This window comes from Chiroxiphia lanceolata (assembly GCF_009829145.1).
Source record: "Chiroxiphia lanceolata isolate bChiLan1 chromosome W unlocalized genomic scaffold, bChiLan1.pri scaffold_51_arrow_ctg1, whole genome shotgun sequence".
NCBI lineage: Eukaryota > Metazoa > Chordata > Aves > Passeriformes > Pipridae > Chiroxiphia > Chiroxiphia lanceolata.
The window spans coordinates 116,261-141,662 of record NW_022476503.1 but is presented as its reverse complement, the minus strand read 5'-3'; the positions used below and the strand labels follow the sequence as shown (position 1 = coordinate 141,662).

The following is a 25,402-nucleotide window of genomic DNA, read 5'->3' as shown; positions in this document are numbered from 1 at the left end:
GGGGTATCAGGACTCACCTGCTCATGGTGCTGCCCCTCCTCTTTTCCCCTAGACATCATTAACCACCCCAAATGTCTCCCAACCCCCATTTTCCTTTAATCCCTTTCCCCTAAAGATCCCTTTGACTTCCCAAGACCCCTTTTAATTTCCCTAAATGCACCCAAAGCCCCCCAAAACCCTCCAAATTCCTATCCAAACCCCCCCCCCAGATCCCCCCAAATCTCCACCAGCCCCCCCCCTTCCAACCTCCCCCATAAAGAGGGGTCACCCGGCACCCTGGGACAGGAACACAGTGGGCTGTACTGGGGGCACTGGGCTGTACTGGAAGGGCACTGGGGGGGGCTCAGGTGTTGCACAACAACATGGCCCAGCTTCAGGACAGATCCTGGGAGCAGCGAGGAGGTACTGGTCCGTCCTGGTCTGTACTGGTCTGTACTGGTTTGTCCTGATTTGTCCTGGCCTGTACCCCCAATCCCCAAAGCCCCTCCCCAGCTCCCCCAGGACCCTCCTGGACCCCAAAGCCTCCCAGGCCCCTGAGTTGGTCCTGCTGCCCCTTGAGCATCTGCAGCTGCTGCAGAACCAGGCATTTCATCAGCAAATGTGCAGGTGACACCAAGCTGGGGGTGTGTTGATGTGCTGGAAGGCAGGAGGGCTCTGCAGAGGGACCTGGCCAAGCTGGATCCATGGGCTGATTGCAAGGGGATGAGGTTCCAGCAGGCCAAGGGCCGGGTCCTGCCCTTTGGCCACAAGAAGCCCCGTCAGCCCCCCGGGCTGGGGCCAGAGTGTCTGGAGAGCAGGCAGGCAGAAAGGGAGCTGGGAGTGGGGATGGACAGGAAGCTGAAGAGGAGGCAGAGTGTGGCCAGGTGGCCAAGAGGGCCAATGGCTGGTGTCCTGTGTGAGGAAGAGTGTGTCAGCAGGAGCAGGGAAGTGATTGTTGGTCTGGAGTGAGCGCTGGTGAGGCCACCCCTGGAGTGCTGTGTCCAGCTCTGGGCCCCTGAGTTGAGGAAGGCCCTGGAGGGGCTGGAGCAGGTGCAGAGAAGAGCAGCGAGGCTGGGGAAGGGAGTGGAGCACAAGTGGTGTGAGGAGAGGCTGAGGGAGCTGGGGGTGTTGAGGCTGGAGAAGAGGAGGCTCAGGGGAGACCTCCTGACTCTCTGCAAGTCCCTGCCAGGAGGTTGTAGCCAGGTGGGGGAGGGGCTGTTGTGCCAGGAAGCAGCAGTAGGACAAGAGGGCTGGGTCTTGAGCTGTGCCAGGGGAGGTTTAGGTTGGATGTTAGGAAGCAATTTTTTGCGGAGAGAGTAATGAGGCCTTGGAATGGGCTGGGCAGGGAGGGGGTGGAGTCAGCGTCCCTGGAGGTGTTGAAGGTGAGAGTGGATGTGGCCTCAGTGCCATGGTCTGGGAAGCACAGCGGGGTTGGATCCAGGGTTGGACTTGATGATCTCAGAGGTCTTTTCCAACGTGGCTGACTCTGTGATTCTGTGATTGCCATTCCTATGGCAGCACATGCTTGAGGCTCTATCCCCAGGGTGATAGAGATGTCTGTCCATATCTATCTCCAAGGTTAGTCTGTAAATGTGTGGTGTTAGCAAAGCAGGCTAAGTTGTGGGCTGGTTGTAGAAGGAGAAAGAAGCCCCCAGGCCAGTGCAAGCAGGCAACCCTCAGGTTGCACATGATGTCCCCTCCCGGCAGGTTCCTGTCCTTGAGTCCAGGCCCAGAGGTGAGGCTGAGAAGTGGCGTGGAGGTGAGCCCAGAGCTGTCCCTGAGGTGAGGCTAAGAATAAGTGCAAGGCAGAGGTGCTGCTGAGGAAGGAGAGCCCCGTGGTGGGGAAGAGGCAAAGGTGCCCATCCCCGAGAAGGTGCTGTGTCCATCCCCTGTGTGCCAGGTGAGCTGGGGCTTTGCTGCAGAGCTGCGGGCACTGATTTGAGCGTCTCCAAGTGCTGAGATGGTGGGCACCCAGGAACACAAACTGTGCCTGGCCACGGAGCCTGCAAGGAGGAGCAGAGACAGCCCTGGCAGTGTGGGGGTCCAGGTTGTCCCTGTGCCTTCCCCTGCAGGCCCTGTCTGTCCCTGCTGGGCCCCTGTCCCTCCCCAGCAGGTCCCTGCCCGTCCCCCCCGGGCTGAGCTCCCCCCAGGAAGTTCCGTGGAGCTGAAGCTGCTGCCATCCCCCCCCCTGCAGCCGCTGCCCCAGCCAAGGGAGCAGCAAAGGCAGGGCCAGGAGCAGAGGCAGCAGCAGGGGAGCCCTGGGGGGGCCGGGAAGGTCTTGTGTGGGTCAGGAAAGAGGCACTGGGCACGAGGCCGGGGCTGTGCTGAGCAGGCCCAGCCCTCACATCCCCCCAGCCAACGCCGGCTGCCCGGGGGGCTTGGGAGGGACCCCCATCCCGTGTGCCCCACACTGAGCTGGCAGAGAGAGAGCCAAGGGACAGGGCCACGGGCAGGGCCAGGGGTGAGGGACAGGCAGGGCCATTGCAGGGCCACGGTGAGGGCACAACCTGTGTCAGCAGAGCTGCCCAGGGCCGGGGGCAGCCGGGGGTGTTGGGACCAGGCAGTGGTGGGGCCGAGCAGAGCATGAGGCCTCTTGCAGAGCCCTGGAGCAGCCTTCCACTTGCCAGCCCTGCCCTGGTGGGGTGACACTGTCCCCTCCCTACAGGACACTCCCCCAGAAATCTTCAGGGGGACCTTTTGTGTCTCTTCCTGGTTGCTGCTTCCTGCTGGGGACCTGAGGGAGCCTCTGCAATCCCATGCGTGGGGCACAATCTCCTCTGCAGAGCTTGACTCCCTGCAGACTTTGCAGGGAAATCTGTGCTGGCAGCCCGAGTATGTCCCGACCCCCCCGTGCTCCTCCCAGGATATTTGGGATGAGTTCCCCCTTCTGGGGCACCCGTGGGATGGGGGGGCCATTGTTCTCCTGCTGTTCCTGTTGCTGCTCTGCCCCTGTCCCTGCCCTTCCTGCCGCTGTCGGGTGAGCGGAGCGACCACGATGGGAAAGAGGCGAGAGAAGCGAAAAGAGCGGGTGGGACCCCCAAAGGGAGGTCGAGGGGTGGTGGGTCACCCCTAAAGGGAGCTGGGGGGAGCCGGGGTTTGGGGAGCTGATGGGAAAGGGGTGGGAGAGGAAGGCTAAGGGGAGGGGGCAGAGCGGGAGCGGGGTTGCTGCGGGGGAGCATCGATGTCCCTATGCCTTGATCCCTGGAAAGTGGGGGAGGCTGGAGAGAGGGGGGAGCTGCGAGAGCCCCAAGAGCCTGGAGAGGGGGGAGCTCGGGCCCCCTGTGCCGAGCCAGCATTCGGGGCCGTGCTGTTGGTGCCAAATTGCCCCGGTCAGGCTGAACCCAGAGCCCACCCACGTGTCAGGGGGCCCGATCCACTCCCTGCTCTCATTGCCCTGGGGCAGCCTCTGGTGTCCCCCTGTCTGTGGGGCTGTTTGGTTGCCTTGGGCACAGCTGGCCCTTGTGCAGGGCTGTGCCCTTTGGGACTGTTGGAGGTGGGCAGGAGGTGTTTTTGGGAGTGCTGGGCTGGGTTGGTGGCAGAGCCCCAGCGGTGGGCGGGGGGATGCGGGTCCCCCCCACGGTGGGGGTTGGTGTTGCTGGGTCAGGCCCCACCGGCTCCATTGTCAGCCCGGTGCCGGCGGGGGGGACACAGCGGGTTTGGGGCCCCCGGGAGTGCCAGGGGTGGGTGTGGAGCCCGGGAGCTGCTGAGTGTGGAGGGCAGAGCGGGGCAATGCTGGAGCTGGGGGACCCCCGGGAGCCTGAAACGGGGGGTGTGGAGAAGGGGAAGCCTGGACAGTGGGGACCCCTGGGATCCCTGGGACAACAGAGTGGAGAACCTGGAGAGGGGGATGTCTGGGGTCATGGCACCCCGCAGGTGAGAGTCAGAGAAGGGACCCTTGGGACCCCCAACACCCCAGAGGAGTCAAAGAGTCAGTCAGGGGAGACCATCTGAACCCCAGAGGGGAGAGACCAGAGAGGGGGAATTTCTGGGAGAATTTTTTGGCCTGCATTTTCATAGTTTGGAGTATTTTTTGACTGAACCCAAAGTTTTTGCAGTTTGGGGGTTGACGGTCTTCTTGCTATTTCTGAGGATTTTTTTGCCTGAATCTTTGTGTTTTGGAGGTTGTTATGGACACAGGATGGCCAGGGAGTTCTAGAGATGGACTTGGGCAGGAGGAACCCCCAAGCCAATGCACTCAGCCCTTGTTTTCCCCCCCATCAGGATTTGTCCTTCCCAAAGCTTGGGCGGATGGAGGTGGAGGTTGCGAGGAAGAGGAAGATGCCTTGGGCCCCCCAGGCAGGTGAGGAGGAAGTCAGTGGCCCTTTGGGCGGGTGTTGTGCTGGCTCTGTCAGCCGAGCATGGCCCCGGCTGCAGGACAACCCCGCTGCCGCCGCCGTCCTGCCGGGGCCGGAGTTGGGGGGATGTCCTTGGCCTTCCCTGTGGGCCGGAGGCAAATCCCCTCCCTGTCCTTCTTGCTTCCTGCCCCAGGCCCCGAGCTGAGGACGGAGAGCCCGGAGGACAAATCCCCCCGTGAGACCCTGGTGGGAGAGGCCGTTTTGAAGGGCTCCATGGTGCAGGAAGGCAGCGGGGAGGAAAAGGGCCGGAGATCCCCCCGCAGGAGGGGCTCCAAAGCCATCCCAGGGTGCTCTGAGGAGGAAAGAGCCAGCCTGTGCCGGGAAGGCGGCCGGAGCTTGAGGGGGAGCTCTGAACTGGTGGTCCCTGAGCAGCCTCCCAGCAGGGAGAAGCCCTTCAGGTGCTTGGAATGTGGGAAGAGCTTCAGGAAGAGCACTGAACTCCTCAGCCACCAGCACATCCACACTGGGGAACGTCCCTACACTTGTGGGGAATGTGGGAAGAGCTTCAGGAAGAGCTCCCACCTGATCCGACACCAGCGTATCCACACTGGGGAACGGCCCCACGTGTGTGGGGAATGTGGGAAGAGCTTCAGCCGAAGTTTCCGTCTCTTCACCCACCAACGCATGCACACTGGGGAACGGCCCTACAAGTGCTTGGAGTGTGGGAAGAGTTTCAGTGACAGGTCCGGCCTCCACGTGCACCGTCGCATCCACACCGGGGAGCAGCCCTACAAGTGTGTGGAGTGTGGGAAAGGCTTCAGGATCAGCTCCAGCCTCCGCATCCACCAGCTCATCCACACTGGGGAACGGCCCTACAAGTGCTTGGAATGTGGGAAGGGGTTTCAGACCAGCTCAGATCTCCTGAAGCACGAGCCAACACACACAGGGGAGTGGGCCTTCCACTGCATCGACTGCGGGAAGGGCTTCAACCGGAACTCCGCCCTTGTCATCCACCGGCGCATCCACACCGGGGAGAGGCCGTACAGGTGTGGGGAGTGTGGGAAGAGGTTTAAACGCACCTCACATGTCATCCAGCACCAGCGGACACACACAGATGAGAGGCCCTTCCGCTGTACTGACTGCGGGAAAGGCTTCAACATGAACTCCAACCTCATCACCCACCAGCGCATCCACACTGGGGAGAGGCCCTACAAGTGTGGGGAGTGTGGGAAGAGCTTCACGGACAAGTCTAACTTGATCTCACATCAACGGACCCACCAGTGACTGTCAGTCCATTCCTTTCAACCACAAAGGGCCAGTCCCCTTTCCCAGGGGCAGGTTATTCCAACAGAAACCTTCTTGGAGGGTTTGTGGAGATTCCTGCCTTGGCTGGAGAACCCCCAGGGTCACTGCTGGAGGTTGAGAGCAGAGATGTCCCCCCGAGCGTTGGTCTGGGGGAGTTCCATCCATCTCTAATTAAGAATTATTGCTTTTGTGCCAGCTTGAGTAGAATTGTTTCAACAATTGCTTTAGTGTAGAGCACTGTCCTATCTTATCCTGTACTCCTGGCAGTTTTAGTGTTTCTGTTGTGCAGTAAATAATTCTGATGAAGATCTTTTGTCTGATCGTTTGTAACCCTAAATAAATTGATTTCTATCAGTAGATTTTATTTGCAATCATTAAAACCTTGGGGACAAAAGTGGTTCAGCCTCATGTGCTGGCTGTGTTCAGCCACCAGAGAAAAACACAGGCTACCATGCCAACCACGTTCCAAGTGGTTTCCACTTTGGCAAACAGCACTCTCTGGATGGAAAACACCAGTCAAGGCCAAAACACTCCTTGTTGATCCTGGTTAACTGAATGCAGCTGCTGCTGCCTTATGTTGTTCCCACAGAAATTCTCAGGGTTCCTTTGCTTCCAGGAGGTCCCACATGTCCCAATGGCCCCTTGATTCCATGAACTTCCACAGTCTCCAAAGGTTCCTTTAGTTCCATGAGGCCCTGCAGTCCCAAAATGCCCTTTGGATTCCAGGAGATTTCCCATTGTCCCAGGGTCCCTTGTGCTTCAGAAGGAGCTGCAGTGGGACAGTGGCCCCTTGGTTCCGTGAGCTCTGCAGTGTTCCAGGAATCCTTGGGTTCCAGGAGAGCCTGCAGTTTCACAAGGACCACTTGAATGCAGGAGGTTCTGCAGGGTCCCAATGGCCCCTGGATTCTGGGAGGTTCAGACATGTCTCAAGGCTCCCTTGGTTCCAGGAGGACACTCATGTCAGCAGGAACACTTGGTTGCAGGAGGTTTGACAGTGTCCCAGAATTCCTTTGATTTCACGAGGCCCTGGATTGTCTCAATGGACTCCTGATTCCATCAACCCCCTCAATGTCCCAATGGTCCCTTGTTTCCAGGAGTTTCCGCAGCATCCCAGGGTTCCTTTTGTTCCATGGGGAGCTGCAGTGTCACAATGGGCCCTGAATTCCAGGAGTTTTCCCAGGGTGACAGTGCTGCCTTGATACCATGAGATTCCTCAGTGTCCCAGGGCTCCTTTGGCTCCAGAAGGCCCTGCAGTGTCACAATGGTCCTTGGTTCCAGGAGGTTCCACCGTGTCCTTGCTGGAACATGCGTGGCTGTAATGCTGCCCCACCTGCAGAGCTGCCTCCAGCTCTGGGCTCCAGCACAGGAAGGACATGGACCTGTTGGAGCGAGTCCAGAGGGGAGCAGCAAGAGGATCAGAGGGATGGAGCAGCTCTGCTGTGAGGAAAGGCTGAGAGAATTGGGATTGTTGAGGCTGGAGAAGAGAAGGCTTTGGAGTGACCTGATAGTGGCCTTCCAGTGCCTGAAGGGAGCCAACCAGAAATATGGAGAGAGACTTTGGACAAGGGTCTGGAGTGACAGGACAAGGGGCAGTGGCTTCACACTGAGAAAGGGAAGGGTTCCAGGAGATAGTGGGAAAGAATTCTTTCTTATGAAGGTGTTGAGATGCTCTTGAAGGCCCCTCCCAACCCAAAGCATTCCATGATTGTGGGACTGGTGGGTGAGGTGGTGGTCGGAGCCGTCTGGGGCACAGGGACCCAAAATTGAGGGAGTTTTCCATTGTGGGGGAAGGAAGGAGGGGGCAGCAGAACTGACCCCTTGGACACCTGGCAGGCAGGCTTTGGCTGGAAGCTGCTGATGGGGAGCTGAGTGAAGCCCCCACAATGCAGGAAGAAATGGTCAGTGACCTGCTCTGCCAGTGAGACTCCCCCAAGTGCCTGGGCCCACATGGGATGCAGCCAAGAGTCCTGAGGGAGCTGGAGAAAGAGCTGGCCAAGCCACTCTCACTCATTCCCCAGCACTGCTGCAGAACTGCACAAGTCCCAGCTGACTGGCAGCAAGCACATGGGATGCCCATCCCCAGGAAGGGCCAAAAGGAGCATCTGGGCAACTCCTGGCCTGTCCCATTGACCTCAGGACCGGGGAAGTCCATGCAGCAGATCCTCCTCAGTGCCATCCCATGGCAGGGGCAGGACAACCAGGGGATCAGGCCCAGCCAGCGTGGGGTTGGGAAAGGCAGGTCCTGCCTGACCAACCTCATCTCCTTCTCTGACAAAGGACCCGCTCAGCAGCTGAGGGAAAGGCTGGGGATGTGTGTCTCCGGAATTCCAGAAAGCCTTTGGCACCATCTCCCCCAGCATCTCCTGCACAAACTGGCTGCTCAGGGCTTGCCCGGGGAACTGTTTGCTGGGTGACAAAGTGTCTGATGGCCCAGGGAGTGGTGGGGAATGGAAGGAAATCCAGGTGGGGCTGGTCACTAGTGGGGTTCCCAAGGGCTCAGGGTTGGGGCTGCTCTTGTTTAACATTGTTCTTGATGATCTGGGCCAGGGATCGAGTGCCCCCTCAGGAAAGTCGTGGACAACACCATGTTGGGTGTGAGTGTGGATGTGCTGGAGGGCAGGAAGGCTCTGCAGAGGGAGCTGGACAGGCTGGATCAATAAGGCCACGTGTCAGGGCCTGCCCTTGGATCCCAACAACCCCCTGGAACGCTCCAGGCTGGGGGCAGAGGGGCTGGAGAGCTGCTCAGCAGGAAGGGACTTGGAGGTGCTGCTTGACAGCGACTGGATATGAGGCAGAGTGTGCCCAGGGGGGCAAGAAGGCCAAGGGCATCGTGGCCTTTGTGGAGAAGAGTGTGGCCAGCAGGAGCAGAGAACTGATTGCCCCTCTGTGCTGGGCACTGGGGAGGCCCCACCTGGAGTGCTGTGTCCAGTTCTGGCCCCTCAGTGCCAAAAGGCCCTTGAGGGGCTGGAGCGTGTCCAGAGAAGGGAACGGAGCTGGGGAAGGCTCTGGAAAACATGTCTGCTGAGGGACGGCTGAGGGAACTGGGCTGGTTGAGTCTGGAGAAGGGGAGGCTCAGGGGGGACCTCATTGCTCTCTACAATGACCTGAAAGGAGGTTTTAGTGGGGTGGAGGTTGGTCTCTTCTACCAAGGCTATAGTGAAAGGTTGTGTGGGAATGGCCTTAAATTGCATTGGGCAAGGTTCATATTAGATATGAAAAAAACCTTTTTCCACTGAGAGAGTGTTCAGGCATTGGAACAAGTAGCCCAGGACGTTGGTGGAGTCTCTGGAACTGTGCAGGTGTGTGGTATGTTGACTTTAGCTGGACACCAGGTGCCCTCCCAACTGCTCTATCACTCCCCTTCCCAGCAGGACAGGGGAGAGAGTAAGGTGGAAAAAAAAAAATAGTGAGTTGAGATAAGGCAGTTTATTTAAAGCAAAAAGCAAAGCGATGCTTGCATGCACAGAAGTCAAAGATATCAGGGTTTGTTCTCTGCTTCCCATGAGCAGCCATGGTCGGCCACTCCCGAGGAGCAGGGCTTGGGTCCGTGGGACGGTTCCTCAGCAGGCAGCCATTAGACAATGAATGCCCCCCTCCTACTCCCTGCCTCAGCTTTTAGAGCTGAGCTGACCTCCCCTGGTCTGCAATGTCCCTTGGGTCAGTTGGGCTCAGCTGGCCTACTTGGGTCCCCTGCCAGGCTCTTGCCCTCAGCTAAGGAAGGAATGTCCCAGTGTTGGTGCTGTGCTCAGCAGTGGCCAAAACACTGGGGTGTTCTCAACACCCTTCCAGCTGCCAATGCCAAGCCCAGCCCTGGGAGGGCTTCTGTGGGGAACTGAACTGCAGCTCAGCCAGACCCAACCCAAATATCTATGGCACATATTCTATAAAATCCATCCTTAGGTGTTGTAGGATAGATCTATAAGATATTACAAATAATAAGCAATAATAAGGCAAGTGTCCTCCTTAGGGACACCCCCCGTCTCCCCCCCAAACTATTGCTTGGGTTTGTTCCCTGGGGGTCTCTGCAGCAGCAAGCACAGCCCCACACTGACTGCTCTGGGCTGTGCAGGCATTTGTGGTTCTGCCTGTCTCACACACCCCCCCAACCTTGGGATGGATCTGGATGTCACTGGCTGTGATGTCACAGGGGAGATATGATGTCATAGGATGGATGTGACCTCATAGAGGAGCCTTGATGTCACAACAAGGATGTGATATCACAATGGAGATGTGATGTCACAACAAGGATGTAATTTCAGAGGGGAGGTATGATGTCACAGGGAGGATGTGATATCACAGGCAAGCACGGGATGTCACAGGGATGATATGACATCACAGGAGAGGTGTGATGTTACAGGGAGGTGGGATGTCACTGGGTGGATGTGACGTCACGGGAGGCCGCGATGTCACAGGGACTATATGATATCACAGGAGAGGTGTGATGTCATATGATGGATGCGATGTCATAGGAGAGATGTGATGTCACAGGAAGGATGTGATGTCACAGGGCAGGTGTGATGTCACAGGGGAGGACGTGACATCACAGGGATTATGTGATATCACAGGAGAGGTGTGATGTCATGTGATGAGTGTGACGTCATAGGGGAGATGTGATGTCACAGGAAGGATGTAATTTCACAGAGGAGGACACTTTTAAGGAAAAAAACAAACAAATATAAAAAAGCATCTAGTTAAGAGAAAAACGGCTAAAACTCATGTGCTGTCTAAAACAGATTCCGAGCATGTTTCCAAAAGCAGGTGCACAGCCTTGCTAGTAGAATTATCTCTGGAGAATGGTAAAATTCTTACAGCAAAAAGTGGATATTTTTTTCCCCGGACTGTGGTACTTTAATGCTCCGTGAATGCAAGATTTCCTCTACTGAATTATGTGCACTTTTCCATCAGCGGAAGAATTCCCCAGCAATGTTCTCGTAGCAACTGTTAATGTGGGGGGACAGATGAGATGTTTTGAAGTGCCATGAAGTGCCACGTCTTCAACCAACTGTTCCCCTGAGCGTTAAAGGGGTGAGAATCAGATTCTCAGGAGCTGAGTGACATCCAGGGACACCCCATTGCTGAGTGACATCCAGGGACACCCCATTGCTGAGTGACATCCAGGGACACCCCACTGCTCTTCTCCAGGACCTGCTCGGGCCCAGGTGGTGCTGGGTGAGGTTTACAGGGCGGAGCAGCCGCTGTCAGTGGCTGACACTGGTCTGAATGCCACTGTCCCCTCAGTCCCCAGGCCGTGGGGTCACACGTGGAGAAACAACCATGGGCTGAATTACCCAGCGCTGCACACTCGGCTCAGTTGGGTTCATTGTCCTCCTGCAGATCCAGAGGGTGGCTGGTTCTGTGCCGGGAGCCCAGGCAGGAGCACAGGATGGGCTCAGGTGGGGGCACGTGCCTGCCCTTTGCTCCTCCATCAGAAGGACTCAGGGATGGGCTGTCAGTGGGAGGGGGTGGTGGGAAGGAGCCTCCACTCAGGGGCTGGAGCTTCAGCTTCTGAAGAAGGCTGTACTTAATCAGAGAGCTGCAACTCAGGATTTCTCCCTGCCTTCCAGAACTTTTCATTTAGCCAGCTGAGAGTGCCCAAGGCACAGCCAGGTTAATGTTTAACTCTTCCAACACTGCACCCATCCCGAGGATATCCTGTCATCCTGAGAAGAAGGAAGGGAGATGCTGTGCCTGTTCCCTTGGGCTGGGCAGGAAGCAAAATCTTCAAAGCTGTGACCTTTCTGAAGGAGTTGATCTTGTGTTATTCCTCAGTAGTCAGCACTGAAAATTCTGTATCTGAGACACTGAATGAAAAGGAGAGTTGCAGAGAGGCTTGTTTAGGGGAAAGTGTTTTTTTGGTTTGTTTTTGTGGGGGTCTTTTAGTGCCAGATGAAAGTTGGATCATGAAAATCAGTCTTGGTACAGACAAAAACTGTAAAGGCATTTAAACGCTTTCAGATGCTGTAACCATTTTCCTTTCTTTCACTTTCTCACCCCTTGCAAATCAGAGACAGTTCCTAGAGGACAGGAGAATAAAATACACAAAACAAGAAATTATTTTTCTACTCTCGAGGCCTGTGTCAGGTCTGTTTTGGAAGCATTTGAATCCTACTGCTTCCATGCTCTTTTTCAAGCAGCACCAGATAAATACCTATGAACTGCTGAGATGAGAGTGATCATTCTTACTTCACAAAATGTTTCTCTTTTTTTTTTTTCCTATCCTGTGTCCCTTTTGGGTTACCTACTATGGAGTGACAATACTTCTGTTCTAAGCTAATTCACTGCTGCTGTTTTGATTACAACTAATGTGAAGCAGCAAACCTGTAACATGCCAGAAACAGGCTACAGTGGGTTGAAGACACAGCTTATGTTTGATTGTGTGTAAATACAGAGAGTTAGTTGGGTTTATCTGATAGCCTGGCAGAAGGAGAGAGGAGCAGGACAAACTGTTTTCAGTAACTGTGCTGTTCAGACCCCTGATAAGATGGAGAGTGCTTTGGAACTACTGAGATGCTTTGAAGAAGAAAATAATAATCAGGTCCATTGGCACTGGCTTATCAGGAAGGAAGTAAAATGCCAGCACTTTTACATGAGCAAAAGGAAATGTTTTAGACACTTTGGGCCATTTTTCCCTTGAAATTAAATAGCAGGGTGCTTTTGAGTGTGCTGTAAGGAGTGGAAGGATTTATTACCTTGACAGAATGACAGGTGAATGTGTTCAGAGAGGAGTCCTCAGCAACAATAACAGCTCTTTGGATAAGTGGCCACATCTCTTCCTGCTTTTGGTAGAGATTCAGGAATTCTCTCCTTTCTTTCTCCCTGAAGTGCAGTGGCTCACTTACAATGTGCAGTTTTTCAGAGTGTAACACACTTGTGCATTTTGTAATATCCTGGCAGCATGTTTGATATTGGGTGTGTAACAGGCTGTTCATCAAATAATGCTGGATCATTGACTGGTGTGTCCTCTGCCTTCAGTCACTGGGTATTTTCATGGTCCAAAAAGAATATATCTCAGCCTGTGCTGGGAAGGGAAGGTGTGATTCACCATTAACTTACCCCAGCAAGCATGAAACATGCTCAGATGCACTATTATCTTCTCAAAGTTGACTGATTTTTATTTTTGTACCTTTTCAAAATTTATTTCTAGGTTCTTTCACATGCTTACAATTAATTTTGGATATTCAAATTCGATGAATGATAGTGCACAAACATATTTGATTGATTTTGGATTCTAATTGATTCCTGTCAATGAGATCTCTGTGACACTGAAATCAATGATATGTGATTCAACCAAGGCACCACTGTTCTGTGCATTAGGTAGCAGTCAGAAATTTAGGAACTAAATGTTCACAAGCTATAAATGGAGAAAATGTTTAGATTTCAATAGCCCTTTGCTTGGCATTTATTCACCCAAATATGTTTCTTGGGAAAGTTAGTTTTCCAAAGTGAGAGCTTTCAGTAAAAGAAAGGTCATTGATTTAATGTTTATTAAATTTTAGCTAAAAACAACAGGCTCCATTTGGATGTAAAATAATTTAAGTATTTACTGCAGGCAACCTTCATACTTTAGAGCTGCTGCTCAAAGATTTCATTCTTCTATGAAGATGTCAACTGTAAATACAAAAATGCATCACTGAAAATGTAATGGTTCAAAGATTGTAACTGAAATAAAAATTCCTTCCTGGGGAAAGCACTATGATCAAAATAAAGTGGTCTTCACTTTTTTTTCCTGTGGAGGCCGCACTTAAAAAGAGTGCTTCAAGGCAGCAGGGTTGGTAGGGAATGCCAATTTTTATTTATTTATTTATCTACTCTCCCCCACAGATGATGATAGTCCAGCTTTGGAATCAGCAACACACTTCAGCCACAAATACAAGGCAATATGTGAGCTGCTGCCGCTTCCAAAATGCAGTATCCTGGCATTTCAGTCAACTTTATAATCTGGCAAAAACCCACTTGGCAATATTAAAATCTACCTTCTGAAGCACTTTTATTTCTGAAAGCTTTTGATGTCTTTTTATATCTCTTTAGCATATATTCAATTTCTTGGGAGCAGTGGTCAGGATGTTCACTTGATGGATGACTGGGGTGGGGAGCCTCCCCCCAACCCCTGCTTTTTTTTTCCTCCCCTTTAAATTTTAAAAAGAGGTGTGATAATTGTGCATTAGGTAATGCTGGAACATGAATCCTGCAGATGCAGCTGTTTGACAACCTTAACTTGGGGGGTTTGTACCATTGTTAGGTAAGTTAGCAGAGATTTTCCAAGCTCAGAAGGACAGCCTGCTGCCAAGCTCTGGCATCTGTCTTAAGAAACCTTTTGCTTCCAGGATGCCCTGAGGAAAATGATGACTGGATGCTTTTCTGAAGGCACAAACAGCCTGTTTTCTCTTCCATAGCATCAGAATGGGACTCCTTGTTCCAGCCTGCCTGCTCAGGTTTTTGTGGTGTTGGGTTAGGGTTTTCATGTGGTTTTTCTCCTGGGATAAAGTTGTGTACAATGAATATTGATTATCAATCCCATGTCTGGTTCACTGTCTACATCTTGAATTTGACCCACAGTCTGGGTAAATGAGGAATGCATTGAAACAAAGTCAAGGATCCTTCAGTGACTTGTTTTTGTGAGTTCAATCTTCTGAGGCCTCTGATGAGTCTGGCAGGGCAGTGCCTGTGTGCAGAGGGGCAGGGAAAGAGAGTCCCAGCACAGCAGCAGTGCCAGGGAGCAGCAGCATTTGGCCTGTTGAGAGCTGCTCTTTTTCTCCTGCCCCCCTCCCCTTCTGGGCCTCGGCTGAGGCCTCAGTGCTCTGGGCCTTGGTCCCTGGGCTGGGCTGGGTCAGTCCTGTGGCCATGGCACTGCTGCCATGAGCTGGGCTCCACTGCACTCTTTCCACCACACAAGGGGCTCCATTTGCTCCGGGCACAGCCTGAAGCCTCAGCTCTTCTTCTCCAGGGCTCTCAAGAACAAGGCCAAGGACCAGACTCTCCAGAGGGTCCTTGCCTTGCTGGTTTCTGCCTGGAGTCCGTGTGCTGCCCTCAGGGTCCCACTGTGGGGGCTGAGGGGCTGACGCTGCTCCAGCTGGTGCTGGTGGTGGCCAGTGCCCCTGGAGATGGCAAATGGGGCCTGAGGAGCCCGGGGCCGATTCTCTGCTGCTGTGCTGGGGAGCGGGGCTGGCCCTGGGGCTGCAGGAGCTGCCTGAGCTGCTGATGTGCTGAGCATTGCAGCCCCAGAGGGCCTGTCCCTGAGCTCCATGGCCTCCATGTCCTGCTGCAGGGCCAGCCCTGAGTGTGCTGCTCTGCTGGGCTGGGGCAGGGGCAGGGAGATGAGGGGATCAGGGAGGGGCTGGACTGGGCAGTGCCAGGGAGGGGAAAACCCCAATGTTGAGCTGAAGTGTGGGAGTGGGCAGGGTGGGGGCTCTGCAGGGCTGAGGGGCCTCCAGCCCCTGGCAGTGGCAGCAGGAGCCAGGCAGACACTGCCCCTGTTGCCAGGAACTGAGTGTGTGTGCAAGGGAATGACTCGTGTCTCTGCACAGCCCTGGGGGTGTGAGCAGGGCAGGAGCCCAGCTCAGCTCTGGAGCCCTGTCAGAGCCCTGACACTTCTGGGGGTGACTCCAGGAACAGCCTTCACTGGCCCAGGGACATTCATCTCCCCAGCCTCACACACATCCCCTGCAAAGGGCCCTGTCTCCTCCATCACCCTCCTCTGCCTTTCTGGCCTGGCCCTTTCCTTCCACACCAGCAAAGCAGCCTGGCCACCATCTCACCTGGGCACTCAAAGGGCTTCTGTGAGCAGGAGGGGCAGATTTCTCTGGAAGGTGCATTTGTCCCCTGTCCCATGGCACAGGGCACAGCTCAGAGTGTAAAAACACTCCCAGGCACACACATCCTGGAGAGCTTTTTCAAGACAAACATAGGGAGAGGAAGAACAAAAGAGGCAAAATTAGAGAGATAAAAGGTGTCCCAAAAATCAGGAGCTTCCCCTGAGCCAGGTTTCCATAACTGAATCTCTGATGGGATATTTACTTTGATAAGGAGCTGCACAAAACTATTCATGTAGACAAAGAAATAATCAGCTTAATAGAATATATAGAAGGTGTTGTCAATGAAAACAAATGGAGAAAAATTGTTAAAATTAAAAAAAAAAAAAAAAAAAAGGGTCTGGCAATGCTGGCCAGGAAGCCTTCAGCAATTATCAGGAGTTCTGTTCTGCAGAGGTTTCAAGTGTCTCCTAAATTCCACACTCGTGGCTTCAGGCCATGACTTGCCAGAGCAGTCCCAGAGCTGGTCACTGCCCAGAGATGCCCTGGGGCAGCTCAAGTGCCCAAGTGGGACAAGTGGCCCAGGGGGTGTGGGAGCCCTTTGGAGCAGGAGCTGGTGGGCAGGAAGGGCCCAGCTGGGGAGGGGCAGGGAATCCCCCCCTGCAGCCCTGCTGCCCAGGCTGAGGAGGGTCCTCTCCAGCCCAGCAGCACATCGTGTGCCCTTGGGGGCTGCGCTGCCGGGGCTGTTCCCGGGCACTGACTGGGGAATCTCCCGGGGTGCCCCGCGCGAGGCGGGGGCGGGGCGGAGGGCGGGCAGGGGGCGTGGCCGCGCGCTGATTGGCTGCGGCGGGGGTGTCTCAATGCGAAGCGCGCGAAGGGCGCCATCTTTGGCGCGTGGAGGAGACGGGGGTGGCGGCCCCGGCAAAAGCTGCGCTTGGCTGTGTGAGCTGGGGGGGTCTGCGGGGGGAGCGGGGTCTGGGGATCCCCTCGGGGGCTGCGGGGAGCGCGGGTGAGGGTGGAAAGGCTGGAGGGCTCGGGAGGGCTTAGCGGGGGGGCTCGGGGGTTCCCGAGGAGATTTTGAGGGGTCCCTGGGGGGTTCGGTGTCCTGAGGGGACTCGAGGGGGGAGGTTGAAGGTCCCTGAAGGGGTTTGGGAGTCCCTGAGGGAGTTTTGGTTTCTGAGGAGATTGGGGGGTCCCAGGTGGGCTTGGGGGATCTCTGAGGGGGTTTGGGGGTCCTGGGCGGGTTTTGCGGGGACGTTTGGAGCAGTTTCTGGGGTCTCTAGATGGTTCCAGACGGCTTTGAGGCTCCCTTAGAGGGACTGGGGGGATCCCTGAATGGGCTTGGGGAGTCCCAGGTGTGTTTTACGGGTCACTGAGAGGGTTTAAGGAGTCCGGGGGGGGGGGAAATGAGGTTTCTTAGGAGAGTTGAGAGGTCCTTGAGGAGGTTTCGATGGGTCCTGGGGTGGATTTATGAGAGGATTTCAGGGGTTTTGAGGGGATTTTGTGGAGTCCCCTAAAGCCCAGCAGTGGGTTCAAGGGGTCCCCCAGCCCCCGGGGGGGGGGTACTGGGGATGCTTCCCAAAATCGGAGGGGGGAGATATACTACATCTGGCTAAGGGGACACCAGTGCCCCCAGTATATCCCAATAACCTCCCAGTGACCCTCAGTATAGCCCAGTAACCCCCCAGTGACCACCCAATGTATCCCAGTGAGCACCCAGTAACCCCCAGTATGGCTCAGTAACTACCCAGTGTCCCCCCCGTGTGTCCTGGTATCCCCCAGTAACTCCCCAGTTCTCTGCCAGTGACCCCCAGTGTGCCCCAGTTCCCCCCCAGTCCCTCCCAGTACCCCCTGGTTCCCCCCAGTGTGTCCCAGTATCCCCCAGTAATCCCCCAGTGCCCCCCAAAGCCCCCTGACTTTCCCCAGGGTGTCCCCAGATGCCCTTGGCCTTTCTGTGAGCATGGCAGGGAGGGGGAATGTTTTTGGTGTCAGAGGGTCCAGGGGAGGCTCCTGGGGTGAGATGGAAATTTGGAGACATCAGGGATGGGGTTTGGGGACAGTGGGGTGGGGTATGGGGACAGTGGAATTGAGAGGAATTATGGCCATGGAGAGGCCCTGGGGACATGGGAGACACCAGGGTTGTCTCAGGGTGTTAAGGGGGGAATTAGGGACACCAAGAAGGCCTTGGGAACCCCAGAAGGGTCTCAGGACTCACCTGCTCTTGGTGCTACCCCTCCTCTTTCCCCCTAGACATCATTAACCACCCCAAATATCTCCCATCCCCATTTTTCTTTTAATCCCCTTCCCCTACAGTTCCCTTTGACCTCCCAAGACCCCTTTTAACTCCCCTAAATACACCCAAAGCACCCGAACCCCCCCCCCCCAAATTCCTATCCACCATCCCCCCTCCCAGATCCCCCCAAATCTCCCCCAGCCCCCCCTCAAATCCCTTCCAACCCCCACCAAAGAAGCATCACTCGGCACCCTGGGACAAGAACACAGTGGGCTGTACTGGGGGCACTGGGCTGTACTGGGAGGGCACTGGGGGGGGGGTCAAGTGTCCCACAAAAATGTGGCCCAGCTCTAAGAGAGCTCTGGGGAGCAGTGAGGAGGTACTGGTCTGTACTGGTCTGTGCTGGTCTGTCCTGGTTTGTACTCCCAATCCCCAAAGCCCCTCCCCAGCTCCCCCAGGACCCTCCCAGACCCCAAAGCCCCCTAGACCTCCCCCCCCCCAGGCCCCTGACTTGGTCCTGCTGCCCCTTGAGCATCTGCAGCTGCTGCAGAACCAGGCATTTCATCAGCAAATGTGCAGGTGACACCAAGCTGGGGGTGTGTTGATGTGCTGGAAGGCAGGAGGGCTCTGCAGAGGGACCTGGCCAAGCTGGATCCATGGGCTGATTGCAAGGGGATGAGGTTCCAGCAGGCCAAGGGCCGGGTCCTGCCCTTTGGCCACAAGAAGCCCCGTCAGCCCCCCGGGCTGGGGCCAGAGTGTCTGGAGAGCAGGCAGGCAGAAAGGGAGCTGGGAGTGTGGATGGACAGGAAGCTGAAGAGGAGGCAGAGTGTGGCCAGGTGGCCAAGAGGGCCAATGGCTGGTGTCCTGTGTGAGGAAGAGTGTGTCAGCAGGAGCAGGGAAGTGATTGTTGGGCTGGAGTGAGCGCTGGTGAGGCCACCCCTGGAGTGCTGTGTCCAGCTCTGGGCCCCTGAGTTGAGGAAGGCCCTGGAGGGGCTGGAGCAGGTGCAGAGAAGAGCAGCGAGGCTGGGGAAGGGAGTGGAGCACAAGTGGTGTGAGGAGAGGCTGAGGGACCTGGGGGTGTTGAGGCTGGAGAAGAGGAGGCTCAGGGGAGACCTCCTGACTGTCTGCAAGTCCCTGCCAGGAGGTTGGAGCCAGGTGGGGGTGGGGCTGTTCTGCCAGGAAGCAGCAGTAGGACAAGAGGGCTGGGTCTTGAGCTGTGCCAGGGGAGGTTTAGGTGGGATATTAGGAAGCAATTTTTTGCTGAGAGAGTAATGAGGCCTTGGAATGGTCTGGGCAGGGAGGGGGTGGAGTCAGCGTCCCTGGAGGTGTTGAAGGTGAGAGTGGATGTGGCCTCAGTGCCATGGTCTGGGAAGCCAGCGGGGTTGGATCAAGGGTTGGACTTGATGATCTCGGAGGTCTTTTCCAAGGTGGCTGATTCTGTGATTCTGTGATTGCCATTCCTATGGCAGCACATGCTTGAGGCTCTATCCCCAGGGTGATAGAGATGTCTGTCCATATCTATCTCCAAGGTTAGTGTGTAAATGTGTGGTGTTAGCAAAGCAGGCTAAGTTGTGGGATGGTTGTAGAAGGAGAAAGAAGCCCCCAGGCCAGTGCAAGCAGGCAGCCCTGGGCTTGCACCTGATGTCCCCTCCCTACAGGTTCCTGTCCTTGAGCCCAGGTCCTGAGGTGAGGCTGAGAAGTGGCGCGGAGGTGAGGCCAGAGCTGTCCCTGAGGTGAGCCTAAGTGCAAGGCAGAGGTGCTGCTGAGGAAGGAGAGCCCTGTGGTGGGGAAGAGACAGCAACTGTGAGAGCCCAGCGCTTCGAAGGTGCTGTGTCCATCCCCTGTGTGCCAGGTGAGCTGGGGCTTTGCTGCAGAGCTGTGGGCACTGATTTGAGCGGGTGCAAGTGCTGAGATGGTGGGCACCCAGGAACACAAACTGTGCCTGGCCACGGAGCCTGCAAGGAGGAGCAGAGACAGCAGTGGCAGTGTGGGGGTCCAGGTTGTGCCTGTGCCTTCCCCTGCAGGCCCTGTCTGTCCCTGCTGGGCCCCTGTCCATCCCCATCAGGTCCCTGCCCGTCCCCCCCGGGCTGAGCTCCCCCCAGGAAGTGCCGTGGAGCTGAAGCTGCTGCCATCCCCCCCCTGCAGCCGCTGCCCCAGCCAAGGGAGCAGCAAAGGCAGGGCCAGGAGCAGAGGCAGCAGCAGGGGAGCCCTGGGGGGGCCGGGAAGGTCTTGTGTGGGTCAGGAAAGAGGCGCTGGGCACGAGGCCGGGGCTGTGCTGAGCAGGCCCAGCCCTCACATCCCCCCAGCCAACGCCGGCTGCCCAGGGGGCTTGGGAGGGACCCCCATCCCGTGTGCCCCACACTGAGCTGGCAGAGAGAGAGCCAAGGGACAGGGCCACGGGCAGGGCCAGGGGTGAGGGACAGACAGGGCCATTGCAGGGCCATGATGAGGGCACAGCCTGTGTCAGCAGAGCTGCCCAGGGCCGGGGGCAGCCGGGGGTGTTGGTACCAGCCAGTGGTGGGGCCGAGCAGAGCAGGAGGCCTCTTGCAGAGCCCTGGAGCAGCCTCCCACTTGCCAGCCCTGCCCTAGTGGGGTGACACTGTCCCCTCCCTACAGGACACTCCCACAGAAATCTTTAGGGGTGCCTTTTGTGTCTCTTCCTGGTTGCTGATTGATACTGGGGACCTGAGGGAGCCTCTGCAATCCCATGAGTGGGGCACAATCTCCTCTCCAGAGCTTGACTCACTGCAGACTTTTCAGAGAAATCTGTGCTGGCAGCCCAAGTATGTCACGATCTCCCCGCACTCCCCCCAGGATATTTGGGACAAGTTCCCCCCTCCTGGGCACCCATGGGATGAGAGGCGATTGTTCTCCTGCTGTTGCTGTTGCTACTTCCCCCCGTCCCTTCCCTTCCTGCCGCTGTCAAGGGAGTGGAACGGCCACGATGGGAAAGGGGCGAGAGAAGCGAAAAGAGCGGGTGGGACCCCCAAAGGGAGCATTAGGGGCGGTGGGTCACCCTGCAAGGGAACTGAGGGGAGCCGGGCTTTGGGAGGTGGGTGGGAAAGGGGTGGGAGAGGGGAGCTACGGGGAGGGAGAGGGGGCTAATCTTCATATTTTGGAGTATTTTTCAGCTGAATTTCAACTTTGTGTGGTTTCTGAGAGGTTTTTTTGCCTGAATCTGGGTGGTTTGGGTTTTTCTGGGCTGAATCTTGGTGTTTGGAGGTTTTTATGGACACAGGATGCCCAGTGAGCTCTAGAGATGGACTCGGGCAGGAGGAACCCCCAAGCCAACGCACTCAGCCCTTGTTTTCCCCCCCATCAGGATTTGTCCTTCCCAAAGCTTGGGCGGATGGAGGAGGAGTCTGCGAGGAAGAGGAAGATGCCTTGGGCCCCCCAGGCAGGTGAGGAGGAAGTCAGTGGCCCTTTGGGCGGGTGTTGTGCTGGCTCTGTCAGCCGAGCATGGCCCCGGCTGCAGGACAACCCCGCTGCCGCCGCCGTCCTGCCGGGACCGGAGTTGGGGGGATGTCCTTGGCCTTCCCTGTGGGCCGGAGGCAAATCCCCTCCCTGTCCTTCTTGCTTCCTGCCCCAGGCCCTGAGCTGAGGATGGAGAGCCTGGAGGACAAATCCCCCCGTGAGACCCTGGTGGGAGAGGCCGTTTTGAAGGGCTCCCCGGCGCAGGAAGGCAGCGGGGAGGAAAAGGGCCGGAGATCCCCCCGCAGGAGGGGCTCCAAAGCCATCCCAGGGTGCTCTGAGGAGGAAAGAGCCAGCCTGTGCCAGGAAGGCGGCTGGAGCTTGAGGGGGAGCTCTGACCTGGTGATCCCTGAGCAGCGTCCAAGCAGGGAGAAGCCCTTCAGGTGCTTGGAATGTGGGAAGAGCTTCAGGAAGAGCACTGAACTCCTCAAGCACCAGCACATCCACACTGGGGAACGTCCCTACACGTGTGTGAAATGTGGGAAGAGCTTCAGGCAGAGCTCCATCCTCTGCGCCCACCGTCGCATCCACACTGGAGAACGGCCCTACAAGTGCTTGAAATGTGGGAAGAGGTTTCGGACCAGCTCAGATCTCCTCAGGCATGAGCGGACGCACACGGATGAGAGACCCTTCTGCTGCACCGACTGCGGGAAGGGCTTCAAGCAGAACTCCCACCTTGTCACCCACCGGCGCATTCACACTGGGGAGAGGCCCTACAAGTGTGGCAAGAGCTTTAGCCGAAGCTCTCACCTGATGCAGCACAAGCACATCCACACTGGAGAACAGCCTGGGAAAGTGGTGGGAGAGGGGGGTAGGAGGAGGAGGGAGAGTGGGAGTGGATGTGCAATGGGGGTGCCTTGTTGTCCCCATGACTTGATCCTTGGAGAGTAGTGGAGGTTGGAGAGAGGGGGGAGCTGGGAGAGCTTGGAGAGGGGGGAGCTCGGGCCCCCTGTGGCGAGCCAGCAGTTGGGGCCGTGCTGTTGGTGCCAAATAGCCCCTGGTCAGGCTGAGCCCAGAGCCCACCCACCTGTCAGGAGGCTCGTTCCGCTCCCTGCTCTCATTGCCCTGGGGAAGTTTCTGGTGTCCCCCCGCCTGTGGGGCTGTTTGGGTGCCTTGGGCACAGCCGGCCCTTGTGTGGGTCCCACTCAGCGGTTGGGGTTGGTGTTGCTGGGTCAGGCCCCGCCGGCTCCATTGTCAGCCCGGTGCCGGCGGGGGGGACACAGCGGTTTTGGGGACCCCCTGGGAGTGCCGGGGGTGGGTGTGGAGCCCGGGAGGTGCCGAGTGTTGAGGGCGGAGGGGGGCAATGCCGGAGCTGGGGGACCCCCGGCAACCTGGAGGGGGGAGCACGGAGAGAGAGGATCCACGGGACCCCCAGGAACCTTAAACAGGGGGCTCAGAGAAGGGGAAGCCTGGACAGTGGGGACCCCTGGGATCCCTGGGACAACAAAGTGGAGAACTTGGAGAGGGGGAATGTCTGGGAACGAGGCACCCTGAAGGAGAGAGTCAGAGCAGAAGGGACCCTTGGGACCCCCAACACTCCCAGCATCCCAAAGTGGGACCCGCAGCATCCCAGACAGGGGAGACCCTCCGAATACCAGACGGGAGAGACCAGAGAGAGGGAACTTCTGGGAAAGTTTTTTTGGACTGAATGTTCATAGTTTGAAGTATTTTTGGGCTGAAACCTAACATTTTGCAGTTTGTGGGGGAGGTTCATCTCTCTCTTTCTGTGGGACTGTTGCCTGAATCTGGGTGGTTTGTTTTTTTCTGGGCTGAATCTTGGTGGTTTGGAGGTTTTTATGGACAGAAGATGCCCGGTGAGTTCTAGAGATGGACTTGGGCAGGAGGAACCCCCAAGCCAACATGCTCAGCCCTTGTTTTCCCCCCATCAGGATTTGTCCTTTCCAAAGCTTGGGCGGATGGAGGAGGAGGCTGCGAGGAAGAGGAAGATGCCTTGGGCCCCCCAGGCAGGTGAGGAGGAAGTCAGTGGCCCTTTGGGCAGGTGTTGTGCTGGCTCTGTCAGCCGAGCATGGCCCCGGCTGCAGGACAACCCCGCTGCCGCCGCCGTCCTGCCGGGGCCGGAGTTGGGGGGATGTCCTTGGCCTTCCCTGTGGGCCGGAGGCAAATCCCCTCCCTGTCCTTCTTGCTTCCTGCCCCAGGCCCCGAGCTGAGGACGGAGAGCCCGGAGGACAAATCCCCCCGTGAGACCCTGGTGGGAGAGGCCGTTTTGAAGGGCTCCCCGGCGCAGGAAGGCAGCAGGGAGGAAAAGGGCCGGAGATCCCCCCACAGGAGGGGCTCCAAAGCCATCCCAGGGTGCTCTGAGGAGGAAAGAGCCAGCCTGTGCCGGGAAGGCAGCCGGAGCTTGAGGGAGAGCTCTGAGCTGGTGGTCCCTGAGCAGGCTCCCAGCAGGGAGAAGCCCTTCAGGTGCTTGGAATGTGGGAAGAGCTTCAGGTCAAGCACCCACCTCCTCACCCACCAGCACATCCACACTGGGGAACGGCCCTACACTTGTGGGGAATGTGGGAAGAGCTTCAGGAAGAGCTCCAACCTGATCCAACACCAGCACATCCACACTGGGGAACGACCCTACATGTGTGGGGAATGTGGGAAGAGCTTCAACCAAAGCTCCAACCTCCGCAAGCACCAGCACATCCACACTGGGGAACGACCATATGAGTGTGTGGAATGTGGGAAGAGCTTCAAGGACAGCTCCAGCCTGATCCGACACAAGCACATCCACACTGGGGAACGGCCCTACAAGTGTGGGGAATGTGGGAAGAGGTTTCTGACCAGCTCAGATCTCCTTGTGCACCAGTGGACACACACGGATGAGAGGCCCTTCCGCTGCACCGACTGCGGGAAGGGCTTCAACCGGAACGGCCACCTCATCAATCACTGGCGCATCCACACTGGGGAGAGGCCCTACAAGTGTGGGGAGTGTGGGAAGAGCTTCACCGAGAGCTCTACCTTGACCAAACACCAACGGACCCACCGGTAAGGGAAGCCCTGTGAGTGCCCCGACTGCGGGAAGAGCTTCGGCCGTAGGACTGACGCGCAAAAAAGGTTTCAAAAGGTCTTCACGATTTTGAGTATCTGCACTCCAACATCAGTTTATTCTTTTGAATATGTGTAAGTTTAACCTCATTTTAGTCTGAAAGCCAAATTCACCACTACCCCGTTCCCTGATAACCGTGGACTGGTTCTGACAAGTGAGGCAGAAATTACCCCCTGCCCAGCAAAAACCAGTGGGGCCAGCCAGTGGTCTCTGCCTTGGCAGCCCAGTTTCCCCAGTCTCATCTCAAAATGACCAGTTACACTGAAGCAAAGAGCACTGGAACCAGTGCAAGAAGCCCCAGTCTTATTTTCACGCCTGCCCACGTGTCCTGTTTTCTGCTGCTCTACAGACTTCCTTCTTTAAAATAAAATGGAAAAATGAACAGTTTTTGGGGTTGTTTTGGTTTTGGGCTCGGGTGTTTTTTCCCCTCCACACTGTTCTCATTAACCTCATTTCAAATCTATTTTGTTGTTTGAAGATGAATTAAAATTTTGAATGATTTTTAATGTTAATGCCTTGACCAGAGTATCAAAACATGAAAAATAAAAAACAAAACCACAAAGCTGTCCATTTTTGTCACAATCAAACACTCAGAAGTACTAACATGAGCACAGTGAAAACCCATAAATAAGACCATTAAAATAATTTTAATATTTATATATTATTATATATTTAGTAAGCTTAACATAAGGAAATTTAATTCCTGGCATCAGCTTTCCCCACCTCTCAAAAAGGTAATTTAGTTACATCTTAGTCACCCTTGAAGGGCTCTTTCCAGTTGGGTTGGCCTCTGCCTTAGACACTCATGAGATCTGCCAAAACCAACTTAAGGGCAAATTTCCCCCCCAGGTTCAACTGCATTGGTTGTACCAAAAGCTTTGCAAGTAACCCCACAACTTTCATCTTAAACTCTTCTCTCAACCTTGTAAAATAATTAGCAGTAAACAGACCTGATAATGTGTTATAATTAAGAACACGTTCTTGTTCTCAAAGTCATTCATGCATCAAAAAGATGCCCAGGAATAGTCAAACTATTAATAGCAACTTCTGCACTTTGGAAATCTACATTTGGTTTAAAAGATTTCACAGTGGTTGTTTCCTTAGGAATTAAGGCACATTTTGCTAACAAGTTTCAATAAAGTTACAAACACATCTTTCTCCACTAAGACACAGGCAGTCATCTTAACCTGAGGTAGACACTGAAAAGCCCAATTTTTTTTCTTAGCTGTCACGAGTCTTTCATTCCTTCTGCCACATCAATTAGGCATCAGCCCATTTTTCAAGCTGCTGTCATCTACCAGCTCCTGATTTGGTTTCC

At 55.8% G+C, this 25,402-nt stretch overlaps 1 protein-coding gene and 1 long non-coding RNA gene across 2 annotated transcripts; both read left to right on the top strand.

Annotated features, from left to right (window-relative positions):
• The first annotated feature begins 1,480 nt into the window (after nt 1-1,480).
• LOC116781522 lies at nt 1,481-4,231 on the top strand. Its single transcript, XR_004354896.1, has 3 exons — nt 1,481-1,557; nt 1,687-1,879; nt 4,201-4,231. It is a non-coding gene; the product is annotated as an uncharacterized LOC116781522 (long non-coding RNA).
• A 325-nt stretch (nt 4,232-4,556) lies between these two features.
• Nucleotides 4,557-24,377, top strand: LOC116781510 (zinc finger protein 420-like; the record flags this gene model as incomplete). Its single annotated transcript, XM_032677179.1, has 4 exons — nt 4,557-5,341; nt 21,605-21,830; nt 22,498-22,504; nt 23,381-24,377. Coding segments are annotated over 4 exons (1,665 nt in total), but the record flags the coding sequence as incomplete, so codon positions are not given.
• Between the last annotated feature and the right edge of the window lie 1,025 nt (nt 24,378-25,402).